The sequence below is a fragment of the Portunus trituberculatus genome, chromosome 45 (genome assembly GCF_017591435.1).
Source record: "Portunus trituberculatus isolate SZX2019 chromosome 45, ASM1759143v1, whole genome shotgun sequence".
NCBI classification, from domain to species: domain Eukaryota; kingdom Metazoa; phylum Arthropoda; class Malacostraca; order Decapoda; family Portunidae; genus Portunus; species Portunus trituberculatus.
Genome location: NC_059299.1, coordinates 9,014,980 through 9,029,861, shown reverse-complemented (window position 1 = coordinate 9,029,861; position 14,882 = coordinate 9,014,980). Strand labels below are relative to the sequence as shown.

At 38.4% G+C, this 14,882-nt stretch overlaps 1 protein-coding gene across 4 annotated transcripts in view; it reads left to right on the top strand.

Moving 5' to 3' along the window:
* Nucleotides 1–466: 466 nt before the first annotated feature.
* Nucleotides 467–14,882, top strand: part of LOC123519659 (polycystin-2-like) — a 15,494-nt gene continuing 1,078 nt past the window's right edge. The window contains exons 1-18 of one of the 4 annotated variants that reach the window (XM_045281138.1): nt 467–654; nt 1,338–1,537; nt 6,469–6,579; nt 8,306–8,436; nt 9,118–9,249; nt 9,553–9,683; nt 9,903–9,987; nt 10,306–10,445; nt 10,845–11,073; nt 11,380–11,610; nt 11,764–11,853; nt 12,006–12,158; nt 12,389–12,618; nt 12,980–13,110; nt 13,338–13,358; nt 13,970–14,093; nt 14,467–14,624; nt 14,732–14,817. In XM_045281138.1, the coding sequence (XP_045137073.1) occupies nt 497–654; nt 1,338–1,537; nt 6,469–6,579; nt 8,306–8,436; nt 9,118–9,249; nt 9,553–9,683; nt 9,903–9,987; nt 10,306–10,445; nt 10,845–11,073; nt 11,380–11,610; nt 11,764–11,853; nt 12,006–12,158; nt 12,389–12,618; nt 12,980–13,110; nt 13,338–13,358; nt 13,970–14,093; nt 14,467–14,624; nt 14,732–14,817 (2,541 nt within the window). In that variant the 5' untranslated portion in view covers nt 467–496. Of the gene's footprint in view, nt 664–1,161; nt 1,239–1,337; nt 1,538–6,468; nt 6,580–8,305; nt 8,437–9,117; nt 9,250–9,552; nt 9,684–9,902; nt 9,988–10,305; nt 10,446–10,844; nt 11,074–11,379; nt 11,611–11,763; nt 11,854–12,005; nt 12,159–12,388; nt 12,619–12,979; nt 13,111–13,337; nt 13,359–13,969; nt 14,094–14,466; nt 14,625–14,731; nt 14,818–14,882 lie in introns of those variants that run through there. The other 3 variants (XM_045281140.1, XM_045281141.1, XM_045281139.1) reach the window with 3 other exon arrangements.

Sequence of the window (14,882 nt, the reverse complement as noted above, 5' to 3'; positions counted from 1 at the left end):
ATGCATTTCATATTATATTACATGTAGAATATTCTTGCTAATACAAACATAAATTAATTCACCATGTTATCCATACGTCTTTATACATTAAGATTCCTTAAGGTCCGGAATTTGATATTAAAAATACAAACCAGATTAGCAAGCATGAAACTCCCAGGCGATGTACTCAGGATGCTCCATTCACATGTGGAGCGGAGGACAGGTGTTTAGCGAAGGAATCCTTTTAAATTCCCCGCCGTCAAACACTGGCTGAGTGTTGCGCGTTACCATGGTGATGACGTTCATTTCATCTACTTATTTCTCATTTTTTATCTGAAGTTATTGTGAAATACGCAACATAATTATAGTTTGGAAATGTAATGTAAGAATACTAGATTGTTTTCTTATATCATGAGATAGGATAGGTTAAGAAACAAAACAGATTTATGACGCAAGGTGAAGCTGAAGATTAATCCAAGAGAAGGATTGGCATGCAATGTTTACGGTCTCCATGTGAATGGGCGCGTTGTTCCTTGTGGGGAGGTGGCCCTGCCTGGCACTGAGATTCCCGCAGGCAGGCACTGAGGGGCCGTGCCAGTGGTGGACAGACAGTTGCATATCAAGGGACACCGTCACCTCACGCCCGGAACTTGGCGTGCTCCAGCCACAATCAAGGTAGCGGAGGTAAGACAGTGATGTAATGCCTTGCTCCTCGGCCGGTAAAATAGAAAGGAGGAGGAAAAGGAAAATTTTAACAGATAATGGTGGTAAAATTGGTGATGCATGAAAATGTTGAGATTGATGAATAACCATTTCTTTGTCCCTTTATTGAAAAAAAAGAAGAAATAAATCCACGAGAGCTACCTAGTAGTTTTTAACGGTCATGTTTAAATATATTTAAATAAACATACGTACGTATTTGTGAAATAAATTAATGATAGTGATAATAGTTGGAGAAACCAATGAGTGACGTTTAAATACCTCCATTTATTGCGTAACTCTTGATAAAAGGGAGATTGATATAGAAAGACTGAACCCTTTCTTTATCAACCCGCCTTTGTTTCTCCATTAATACGAATACATAATATACCTCGAAAAGAAAGAAAATTGCAAGTTTTATTTATTTATTTTTTATCTGCTAGCTGGCGGTCTATAGGTAGATAAAGAAAGCTTCGAGGTGTGTTATCGCGCTGAGATAAGAGACCGTAATCATCTCAGTCCACTAGGCTAGTTGAAGACGCTCTGCATGTGCTGAGGAGGTAAAGACTAAAGACAATTGCGTTTTATCCTTGTGGCTCATACTCTCATTCTCTCTCTCTCTCTCTCTCAACATGCTTTCTTTCCTATTCATTCCACAGAGGGGAACGCAAAATGAGTAATCCAGCCAGTGAGTTAGAGAGGCCAGGAACCAACTCCTCTAATCGTCAAGCTTGGGGTCAGGATGGGCGGGGTGGCGGCGGCGGGACAGGAGCGGCCGTGGTGGACACCTATGAGTATGATGACGGCGAGGAAATCCGCAAGAAAGGATGCTGGTACAAGTTTTCCACCTTCGTGTCCCGTGAGTTGCTACTTAGTTGTTTGTATCTACGTGTGTGTGTGTGTGTGTGTGTGTGTGTGTGTGTGTGTGTGAATGCTGCTGTCATGGTTGCTGTTAATAAACTGCTGATATTGCTACTGCTACCGGTACTGTTACTATTTTCATATTATTACAGTTTCTACTAATACCACAAGTTTAGTAATTGTAGTAGTTTACGCTACACATTTTTTCTTTCTCTTTATTTGAAACAACACACACACACACACACACACACACACACACACACACACACACACACACACACACACACACACACACACAGTAGTCAAGGAAAAGTATTGTTTTGGCCCTTTCCAAGCAACGCTCCACTTACCGCCCCTCCCTCCTTTCCAATCTTTTACCCCATCCTTACTCCTTCCTCCTCACCCTCCTCTCTCTCTCTCTCTCTCTCTCTCTCTCTCTCTCTCTCTCTCTCTCTCTCTCTCTCTCTCTCTCTCTCTCTCTCTCTCTCTCTCTCTCTCTCTCTCTCTCTCTCTCTCTCTCTCTCTCCATTCAGACTGTACCTTACTTTACACAATCACGATTTTATTATTATTATTATTATTATTATTATTATTATTATTATTATTATTATTATTATTATTATTATTATTATTATTATTATTATTATTATCACGATTTTATTATTATTATTATTATTATTATTATTATTTTTATTATTGTTATTATTATTATTATGTTATTATTATTATTATTATTATTATTATTATTATTATTATTATTATTTTATGTCTGATTGGCGATCTTTCATGTAGCTTTTCGTTGTCTTACTTTTTTGTTTATTTATTTATTTATTTTTTTTTTTACTGGAAATTCTCTCAATCAAGCCCTCTTCAAGCATATCTGATTTTTTTTCTTCATATTATTACTATTTCTGGTCTCTTGTTGCGAGCTCGTGGGTTTCTCTGGGTAGACAGTTAATTAATTTTCTTAAACAATCCATGGATCATAGCATAACGATAGTGTGTTATACTGAAATAAGGAAAAAAGGGCTTGCTAACTTATATTTTCCAGCAGTCACAGTTAAAACTTTGGCCTTTTGGATATAGGTTTGGGAAAGTTACATGGAGAGAGAGAGAGAGAGAGAGAGAGAGAGAGAGAGAGAGAGAGAGAGAGAGAGAGAGAGAGAGAGAGAGCAATGGAAGAAGCTTATTTGGGGTGTGTTGGTGTGTGTCAGTTTGGTCACCTTAGTACCATACAGCGTCACGATTCTGTTGCCTTGATACGTGACCTTGTGAGCATGAAATAATAATTTTTCTCCTTTTTTCGTTTGTCATTCGTCTACGAGTTTGCTGTATCAACTCTACTTTTCTTTCTACTCATGATATTACTTTTCCCCGTCCGGCTCACTGCTTTTATCTTTCCCATTTCAATTTCTCTCTCTCTCTCTCTCTCTCTCTCTCTCTCTCTCTCTCTCTCTCTCTCTCTCTTGCATCGCATTCCGTTTTATAAGATTTTTTTTCCTTTCTTGCATCTCCTTTTCATCTTATTTTTCCGGTTAAGTTACTTTCTTTCCTTTCTTCCGCATTTAAAATTCTCCAACTTTTTTTGTACGTATTTCTTTTATCAATGCTTCTATAATAATCTCTTCCCATCCTGTCTTCCTCTCTGTTACCTGCAGACTTCATTTCTTTCCTATTTCAAACAATATATTTCTCCCAAGTTTCCTTCACACTCCTCGCAAAACCTTAACGATCATTCTCTCTCTCTCTCTCTCTCTCTCTCTCTCTCTCTCTCTTTGCGTCTTGTCATCACTGGAAGATTCTCGAAGCTTCGTCAGGCTATAAGTAGGTGGGTGGTAGTAACCTCAACTTGTTAAGATTAGCATGAGGTTGGTAAATCTGGTATCCTTAGTTGACTGACGTAAGAAGACTCCTTTTGTTGGGAAGGATTAGAGTATAGTTTGAATCTGTGGCTACCTGCGTGTTTAAGGTTCATTTTTAAAAGCTCTGTTTGGTGGTAGTACGTACTAGCCTCCCCTTGCTTAATCTTCGTAAAAGGTTTCTGCTAGATGGACATTCCTATAGTTAGGGTAGCGTGCTGCGGTTCACTGGTGTTTCTACGATAAGGTTTGGTTAGGTTATGTGAAGAGCTATGAGGTAAACGTTTAGAGTTAAGCAGGAATGATGCGCTTTTTTTTTCTTCATATTATTGTGGTGTTTATTGGAAGTTGGTGATGTGTGTGGTGGAGTTTAATATGATTGAATCCGATTTGATATTTTCGTGTGGGAAGTGAAGTTGATCAAGTGTGAAAGAGTATATCATTAGTTGTAATAATTATTATTATTTATTTTTTTTTACTTCATTCATTTGACATTTTGCCCCAGTAGTAGTAGTAGTAGTAGTAGTAGTAGTAGTAGTAGTAGTAGTAGTAGTAGTTGTTGTTGTTGTTGTTGTTGTTGTTGTTTTAGTAATAGTAGTAGTAGTAGTAGTAGTAGTAGTAGTTGTTGTTGTTGTTGTTGTTGTTGTTGTTGTAGTAGTAGTTGTAGTAGTTGTTATAGTAGTAGTTGTAGTAGTAGTAGTAGTTGTTGTTGTTGTTGTAGTTATAGTAGTAGTTATAGTAGTTATAGTAGTAGTAGTAGTAGTAGTAGTAGTAGCCCTTGTTGTGTCTCAGTTATTGCTGTTGCTGTTGTCTGAACCACCACCACCACCACCACTGCACCTTTCGAGAATCAGCAGCAAAACTCAGGCTGTGATTATTAAGTTAAAGTTTAGTAAGTCTTTATTTAGTCCGCGTCTTTCAAGCTAAACATTTACCGCTACCACCACCACTACCATTACCACCACTACCTTACGGTTATGCTGTCACTTCTACCACTATCACCACCACAACCACCGCCGCTACCTTCACCACCACCGCTACTACTACCACCAAACTAAGTTACCAATATCAACGACTGAATTTACTACTGCTATTTACTACTATTAGGTTGCCAGTGTCCATTACCTACAACAACAACAACAACAACAACAACAACAACAACAACAACAACAACAACAACTACTACTACTACTACTACTACTACTACTACTACTACTACTACTACTACTACTACTATCACCACCGTCACTACTACCAATACTGCTTATTAATTTAACAAGTTGTGGTGATAGTGTGGCGTGGTGACAGGAGAGAGAGAGAGAGAGAGAGAGAGAGAGAGAGAGAGAGAGAGAGAGAGTCTTTATAAATGTAAATTAATAATGTTGCTAAATAAACATAGGACAAATTAAGACGAAGAGGAGGAGGAGGAGGAGGAAGAATAAAGAGATAGAGGAGGAGGAGGAGGAGGAGGAGGAGGAGGAGGAGGAGGAGGAGGAAGAATAAAGAGATAGAGGAGGAGGAGGAGGAGGAGGAGGAGGAAGGTCAAGAAGAAATCAATGCAATAATAGGCTGTGATTCTAATCTACCAAGTGACCTAATTGCATGTAAGTCCTTGCGAAGATGGCCCTTTTGACTGAAGATGCGCAAGGAGTTCAGCTCAGCGTTTTACCACCAATCTGTAGTGACTGGCGATGGTGATAGTGATGATTTTGTACGATGATGGAGATGTATCGTTAAAACCTTCTGGTGCTACGAGCGTCATTTGCTGATATTGAAGTGATGTGGATAGTTTTGTGTAGACACTCATAAATACAGGATAGGAGGCTATTTTTTCGTGTATTTCCTTGCTAACAAAGCTACATAACTATTCAATTGACTAATGCAAAAATAATGTTAGTTTATAATTATGGTACTACTACTGCTCCTCCTCCTCCTCCTCCTCCTCCTCCTCCTCCTCCTCCTCCTACTACTACTACTACTACTACTACTACTACTACTACTACTACTATGAAGGATATGTACTTTTAGAAACGAAAGATTATAAAACAATTAAATTTCACTATTACTGCTAGAGGATAGACTGTTTGTGTGTGTGTGTGTGTGTGTGTGTGTGTGCTGAAGTTCTTCCGAAAGGCGATAGCTTAGGTCTCTTCAAGAAGGCACTAGCTGGCGATCACGATCCTAACATATGATCCTTCAAACCTTCCTTGCTTCTTTGCTTGCTGTGTGCGTGATGGAGAATAGTGTGTGCGTGTTACTGAGACAAGCTGGATACAAACCCAACCTCTGCATGTACACAACCTTGACTGTGTGTGTGTGTGTGTGTGTGTGTTGTATTGATTTCCAAGGGATTTTTAGTACCTTAGAACACATCTACACCCCTTTCTTAATCCCGTAATTCCCCTTTTTTTGCATACTTCCCCTTCCTCTTGCTTCTTTTTCTCTCCCTTCTCCTCGTAACTCGTACGATTTTCCCCGTGACGTCATTCGAACGAGTAGAGGTCGAGCTAGAGAACGGCATACCAAGGTTAATGGTAATGTGGATTTTTGTAGTAGTAGTAGTAGTAGTAGTAGTAGTAGAAGAATGATAGTACTACGTATGTATTGTTGTTGTTGTTGTTGTTGTTGTTGTTGTTGTTGTTGTCCGTTTTCTTTTACTACGTCGAGTCAGGCTTATCATAATCATGTCTAATACCAGCTTATACTTATTTTTGTCTCTCTCTCTCTCTCTCTCTCTCTCTCTCTCTCTCTCTCTCTCTCTCTCTCTCTCTCTCAAAATTCATGTACTAATCCTGTTTTATGTACTTCCACTTCTCTGATATGTGTGTGTGTGTGTGTGTGTGTGTGTGTGTGTGTGTGTGTGTGTGTGTGTGTTCTTCTACCTAGTTGTATTTATCTAGTTGTAGTTTTACAGGGCCTGGGGTTTACGCTCGTGTGGCCCCGTCTTCATATCTACACTTATCCAATTTTTCTTTAAAACTGTGTGTGTGTGTGTGTGTGTGTGTGTGTGTGTGTGTGTGTGTGTGTGTGTGTGTGTGTGTGTGTGTTAAATACATAAGTGCATTTTCAGGTATATGGGCCACGAGACAGATGACGAAGAGAGAAGATCGAGAAGTTTACGTAAGGACAACCCTAAGAGAACTTCTAGTCTATGCTATATTCCTCGTCGACCTCTGTATCAGTAAGTCAAACTTTTATTATTGGTATTATCTTATTTATCACCATTATCTATATATTTATTTATACTGGGCGCTGTAATTGTTTCCTTTTGTCTTTATGCTTTCTCTTCATCATGTTGTCTAAATTAAGTCAGTACATATCCGTAAGTTTTATTTTAAGTCATGAGACATCTTCCTCTTCCTCCAATTTTTCTTTATCATAATTCTTCGCGTAATCATCATTCTTCTCCGTCAACAGTCTCATAAATTCATTAACACACACACACACACACACACACACACACACTTGCGTGCAGAACACCACCACCATTACCACCACCACCACCATTACTAGTTATAAAGTTAGCAAGGGAATCAGGATGGCCAGCTAACAGACAGCCATTGTCATATCTACGCTCACTCAACAACACCCACGCTCGCTTGTTCTCTCTCTCTCTCTCTCTCTCTCTCACACACGCACCTCAAAGTTGTGGTAATTCCCTAATTCACTTAGCTCTATTTTTAGAAACTTGGAGAGAGAGTGTATATGAATTTCCAGGTATAAAGTTTATTACAGTCATTCATTTTAGTAAATGTAATCAATATTACCAAATCCTCTTTATTCACCTCCGTCTCCCTTTTCTCTTTCATCGTAACCAAAAATAGTTTTCCTAGACATTATGACACGAATTTCAAGTTGTCTCTCTTTCTTCTTTCTTTATTGCATTATTTTCTCCTTTTGGCCACCTGTCCCTGTGAGGTATTCCGGGTTCTCAGAATTTGGGGCAAAGACGTCATTGCGACTCAGCCCTGCCACGTGTAGATGAGTCTCTTGTATGTAGTAAGCATGGCATGATATGTTATCCCTGAGGTCCTCCTCCCTCCCCTTGCGTGACAGGAACACACAATGCCTTAGGATTAACTGTTAGTACTCGGTCCTCCTTTATCTGTCCGTCACGAAAGATAAATTTGCTGTAATTGTTGGGCAAAATTTCTGTGCTATTTAAAGAAGTGTTGCAGTGAGGTGTATGGTAATGACTTTCCTCGCCAGTTCCAATCTCAGCCTTTCTCTTCTCGTCACAAATTTACAGAATCTCTTAACCACCTACTGTCATTGTGTATGTTACTGTGTAAAATTTTGACTGTGCCTAGATTTTACAACTTACTCGTGTATGTAGCCTCGTATTAAGATAGAATAAAAAAAAAATCACCCTTTAAACGCGATTCGCTTGCAGGAATACACCACTCTCTTTCTTATGGGATTATGAAACACGATTAGAAAAAAGTACGTGAAAAATCAAGAAAACTCATAATAATAATAATAATAATAATAATAATAATAATAATAATAATAAAGCCAATAATAAATGAAAAAAAACAACAATTTACATTATATGTATATACCTTTCTTCTCATTTTCTTCAATTCCTGTACGCTTCTTCCCTTCAATGAAGCCTGATACACGTAGTGACGTGAGCATTACATAATACTACTTGCCATAAGAGAGTAACGCATGTAGCTTACTGCATCCTTCTTCAGGGACTACATGGCTGTTATAGTGTATTACTTGCTACACGAACACGATAGGTTATATAACGCCTATTCCCTTTTCCACACTAACGTTTGTCACGACCTCATCTTCTATGTAAGCCTACTTATTACACGCGAAAGATTGCACAACTCCTATACCTTTCTTTGTTGCGGCGCCGTAAACCAAATCAATCTGTCAGTCTGTACCCTTCTCTGCAGTAACGTTTGGCATGACCTCGCCCACCATGTACTACTACACGAAGGTTCTGAGCGAGCTGTTCCTGGATGCGCCCTACCCAGACACTAAGAACACCTTCAGAGGCTCCACTCAGGTCCTCGACTTCTGGCGGGTATGTGACAGCATGTTAATATCCATTCTTCCATCTCTTGTTATTTGTGTTTGTAGGTCTTCCTTTGTGTACTCATATGTCTCGTATTGTGGTTTGCTTCGGATATGTGACTCTATTAATGTGACTATCGTCTGTCTCTTTCTTCCATGTGCTGTGTATCACTCAATTCTTCATATTGTTTGATCATCGTTTGTATTCTTGTGTGTTTTGTGATTTTTTTTTCTCCCCCTTTCTAGATCTTCCTTTGTTCCTGTGTCTTTTAACAGTATATGCCTTAATTAATTTAATTTCATTTATTATATCAGTTGTTTTGATGTTTATTTATGGCAAGTGTTAAGATAAAAAAAAAAGCTTAAATCCTCTCTTAATGTACCAAAATTAATCAATGTGATAAGAATGTCCCCAGCTGGTAAACCAGGAGGATTATTGTGTGTTGCATCCACTTTAAATTGATGATAACTTAGAGGGCACTATAATTAACATTTTCTCTTGGTTTTTCACAGATCTGAACTTTGTAATTGAAGTTCATTGACTATAACTGCCCTTGTTGGAAATGCAAAGTGTGATGGTAATAATTAGGGGCATATATCTTATAATATAAAGGAGAAAACCAAGACCACATTTATTGTTTCTACAGAATGAGACATAAGAAATACTGATGTAACAGAGTTGATTCCTCAGTTTTCAGAGAATGTTTTGCTGGATGGTCTGTACTGGGAACACTGGTATGACGTAAGTGCCACCAACACCACTAAGGACGACCGCAACATTTTGTATGAAAACCGTCTGTTAGGCGTCCCCAGAATCAGACAGGTGGGTGTCATGTAGGGGTACTACTCATACATCACTCACTGGGATAGTGAATGTGTACCTGGCTTTGTTTTCTCACACACTACACAAAGTATAGACTGTATCCTTCCTTCATCCTCATCCTTTATTTTTGTTTATGAAAGTTACTGTGAAAAGAGTAATTAATCTCATAGTTAGTTCTCCTGTAAAACTAAAATCATCACAGCTATATTAGGATATAAAGACTTGCTACTATGTGAAGTCCCTCATAGAAGTAACTCCTTGTAATGTTAACCTCCTCAGTGCATGTGAATATTTTCTTTCCAGTTACGAGTCCACAATGAGTCCTGTGAAATACCCCAAGACTTCCAGCGAGTCATCCGACAGTGTTACAGCGAGTACTCACCGGCAAATGAAGACCACTCAGAATTCAGTCCCAATGGAGAAAATACAACAGCGTAAGTCTCTGCAATATAGTACTTAACGCTGAAATAAATTTTACGTTGAGAAAAAAAACAGAAGACTAAGCTGACTGAATAATAACCTAGAAATTCAATAAGTAATCTTGAGAGGAAAGACTAACTGAATATTATGTTGTTGGCAGTGTCATTAATAAGTTCCCTTTATGAATGCTGCCACTGGCATTGACACAAGTTCACTCAGATCATGTCTTGCAGGTGGAAGTATTTCTCGGAGAAGCAGCTCAATGGATCTGTTCATTGGGGGAAGATTGCACACTACTCAGGGGCTGGCAGCTATGTGGTTGGTCTTTTATTCATATGAGTACTACTTCACACTGCTTTACTTTAATTGCATGCCAAGTTATAGTATCTTTGGGAACAGTCCACAAATTGATTGTCTATGTTCAGTTGTCTCTATTGAAGATTAAGATTGGAGAGCAATGATTGTAAATTTGTGAATGTCGTGTTTCAAGAAGGGTTGGTAAAGAGATCTGGGTAAAAAGACTGAATGAGAATGTAATATATGCATGTGGACATCTTATGTCTGCTACTCTCATTTACAGGTGGTGTTAGTTAGTAGAAGATAATTCAATGCCAGTAACTTGCCTATCTTTTCCAGGACCTTGGTTCCAATAAGACAACGACAAAAAACATTCTGGCTGATCTGCGTGATAAGTTGTGGATTCAGAGAGGCACTCGAGCTGTGTTCTATGACTTTACTGTTTACAATGCCAACATTAACCTGTTCTGTGTTATCAAGTAAGATATGGATAGGAATGTGTTGTTTTTTATTCATTCAAATTAGGTTGCAGTAAACCATTGACCAACAAGGGAACATACACATCAAGAAAAAATTATCTTGTTTAATAATTATGATAGGTCAAGAAATGATGGTTCAAGCTTGATAAAGTTAGATTCAAATAGGAGATAAGAAGGAATTGTTTCTCAAATAGAGTGGTAGATAAATGGAATAAACTTAGTAATCAGTTTCTTAGTGTTGAGTCATTAGGGAGTATTAAAAGATTAGATAGATTTATAGAAATAAGTAAATATGTTTCACTCAGGGACTATCATGTGAAAACCTGATAGTTTCCTTTGCTTTCTTATATACTTACGTATGTTTATGTGGCGAGCATCAATGTGCACTTTTTTCCCCAGGCTAGTGTTTGAGTTTCCAGCCACAGGTGGTGTCATACCCTCATGGGAGTTCAGAACGGTAAAGCTCTTACGCTACGTTACTCCAAACGACTTCTTTGTGTTGGCGTGTGAGTGCATCTTTGTGTTCTTCATCCTGTACTACATCATTGAGGAGGCCATAGAGATCAAAGCACTCAAGTGGTCATACTTCAAGAGCACCTGGAACATTCTTGACCTGCTTGTCATTGGGGTATGTCACCAACCTAACCTAATGTAACCTATACTGTATAACCCTTTGATCAATAGTACCGCATTTGACATGTACCCAGTCTTACATTGACATGCAATTTCATGGTAATCACTATATGCTTTGCACATTATAGATCTCTTTTCTTGTATGCCGATCTTTGGTTTCAGTCAAGGTTGTGCTTCAGAGAAAAATATGGGAGAGCTTTATAGAATGTATTTTCCTTGTATATCACAAAGATAAATTATCAAATGTACTATGTATCATGAACACTGGAAAGTAGTTTATAATGTGAGAATTGCCTTTCAGATTTCACTTTTGTGCATTGGCTTCAATGTCTTCTGTTTCTTCACCATCAGCAGCAAACTGCAGGAATTATTGGAAGACCCAAACATCTTTGCAGATTTTGAGTTCTTAGGTTATTGGCAAATACAGTTTAACAATGCTGTTGCTGTTTGTGTCTTCTTTGCTTGGTTTAAGCTCTTCAAGTATATATCTTTCAACAAGACGATGACACAGCTCTCCTCCACATTGTCAAGGGTAAGTGGTGACAGACAGTGCTGTTCTGCCATTTCTGTTGTATTTCAACATCCTTTACCTGGGATAACTTGGTGATTCTCATGCATTGATTTCAAAAGTTTTACATTTATTTTGTTTATCTTTCTTTTATAATTGTATTTTATTGATCCACAGTGTGCCATGGACATAGCTGGGTTTGCCATCATGTTCTTCATCGTATTCTTTGCCTTCGCGCAGCTGGGATATCTTCTTTTTGGCACACAGGTTAGTCTTCCAAACTCAGTCTTTCAGTGACCATTGTTCATTGTGAGTTTCAAGTGCACACACACTTAAGTAACAATACATTCACATCTTTGTCTCTTTCAGGTTGCACACACACTTAAGTAACAATACATTCACATCTTTGTCTCTTTCAGGTACGTGACTTTAGAAAATTCATAGATGCTGTCTTCACACTGCTTCGGACAATCTTAGGTGACTTCAACTTCCATGAGATAGAGGAAGCCAACAGAGTCTTGGGGCCAATTTTCTTCATCTGTTATGTCTTCTTCGTGTACTTTGTGCTGCTGGTAAGTGGGGATTTTTATGAAGAGATGTGTACTTTTGTGTGAATTTTTAAGAATTAGCTGCCAATGTTTTCTCATGCTCATTGCAAAGTGTGTGTATGATAAGTGTATAACTGGCTACTATACACTACAGTGATAACCTTGGTATTCTTAAAGCTTCAGTTTTGTTTTATATAAGAGATTTCCTGAGAGCTCTGATAACCAACTACGTACCTCAAACCATTGAATTACAGAACATGTTCCTGGCTATCATCAATGACACATATTCAGAGGTCAAGATTGAAATTGCTAACCAGCGCAATGAATTTGAGATTGCTGACTACTTCAAGCGAGGCTATAACAACATGATGGGCAAGCTGGGACGCAGGGACAAGATTGTAGATATCCAGAATGCCCTCAAGCTCTCTGATGCCAATGGAGACGGGATGCTGACCTTTGATGAGATCCGAGCTAATCTAAAAAAGTATGTCATGCCCATATTCTTAGGAGGTTTTTTTTTCTCAATTACATTCAAAAGGCTCATATAGAAATGATGGTTTTCAAATATGTTTTCTTGTTTCTTCTAGTGATGGCTTATCAACCATTCTCTATCATATGTGGGAAAAAACATTCATGAGAACTGGCCTAATCATTCCTATGGCTTTAGGAAAAGTTTTAATGAGAGAACAAAATGTTTAAGAATATGATCCTTAGTCTCATGAAGGTAGTATACATGTATATCTCACAATTAGGGTGTCTTTTTTTCAGCTGGATGGATAATTTTTTGATGTGTATGCTCAAAGATCTGGCTATAGTCTCTGATGATGTACAATGTTCCTTTTCAGATGCAACTTTTCTGACATGGAGATTGAGATGTTCTTTGCCAAGTATGACACAGATGGCAGCCGCTTGCTTGAGCAGGATGAGGTCAGAAAGATGCTCAGTGATCTTGAAGGGCAGAAAGTTGAACTAGAAAGTAAGTTGATGCCAGGAATAAATGGTTGGGGTTTATTATTCATAAGGAGGGTTTTTGGTTTTTGTCATAATTATCATGGTGTTTGTAATTGTTCTAGCTGCTCTGGTTATGGTTCTGTGCTGGTGTTTAGTATCTTATGTCAATCTTATGTGTGAAAATTTACTAACTATTTGGTTTCCATATAACAAATGCTTTCCATATTAATCAATAACCATATTAATTCTCAGCAAGCAAATCTGAAGGGGACAGTAAGTGGTTGTACAGTCTATTGGCGATGCATATGAGGACTGGTAGCATAGTGTAGCCTAGTGCAATGATTAACAGCATAGTAGTGGTACCTTGTACTGTAGAACCAGCATATTGCATGTCTGTCTTAGTTCCAAAGCACTTCATTGTATATAATTGTAGGAATGCATCAATTGACTGTATATGTATTTATGATATGTACATAATACCTCAGTAAATGCAATACTTTATGTGCATTGATGTCGTGCCTATGTGCTGTACATACATGCATAGTAGTTGTATAAAGCATGTGTTAACAAGTTATGCATAACAGACCTGCATGTATATAGTTTTGTTTTATTTTTTTAGGTAGTGGTGTCTAGGTAATACACCTCAAATTACTGCATTTCTGCTTTTGAGATCTATTAAACACACACACACACACACACACACACACACATACACACTAAAGTTGAGAAGGACCAATAATAGAAACAATCCACACATAGTTACTTTTTGATGAACCAGGCAGATGTGTATAGTGATGGATTACAACTCTTAATATCATGAAGAGAGTTTGCACAGGCCAGCCAGTTCTTTCCCTAACGCAGCCACCTATGATGTATCCCTGCAGAGCAAATCAAGAATGAAGACCGACCAAGCAGTGGCAAAGCCAGCGGGGAAAGTGAGACCCGGCCAGCATCAGCTTCTTCAGGCCATGGTTCAATCACCTCTGTGTCATTTGAAGAATTCTCTGTGTATGTATTCATTGGTCTTGTGGGTGAAGACTATGCCTCATGTAGTATAGAATTGGTTCTCAAGGTTGCAGGAATTTATTAAGTAAACAGCACAAATTTTAGTTTCAGGTTAGATCTGGGATAATTTTTAAGTGCACTAGACCTGCCTTGTGTAATTTAGGTATTTTAACGGAGTTTTCATATTTTATTGTCTTCTTTTTATCTACGCGTAAAAGATACATACTTATCTTGTCAGAAGTAGGGGATTTCGAAGCAGTGGAGATATTAATTGAATCAGGTGAAAATGGGAAACATTGTAGTGTAGTCTGAAGCAAGTAGCTGAAATATGTGATATTATTTATGGCTAAAAAGTAAGGTTAGGTTTCCCCTTCAGGCTGCAGCGTCGCGTGGACCGGCTGGAACACAGCATTGGCAGCATTGTGAGTAAGATTGACGCCGTTCTGGTGAAGCTCGATCACATGGAGAAAAACAAACACAAGCGCAAGGAGACGATGGGCAAGCTGCTGGACACAATCACTGAGAACGACGACAGTATGTTACGAAGCCAAACTTTTATCATGTATCAATGAATGCCTCTGAGAGAGAGAGAGAGAGAGAGAGAGAGAGAGAGAGAGAGACTAACATGTTCTTCATTGCAGTGGATGACACCACCAAAAGGAAGCACATGGAGCAGATGGTGCGAGATGAACTGGATAAGTGGGATGGTGAATCAAGTCCTTCTATGGTGAGTTTTATTCCTGCCCTCAGTTGCTCAAGAACTTCAAATTACTTACTGTTATAATCTATTTT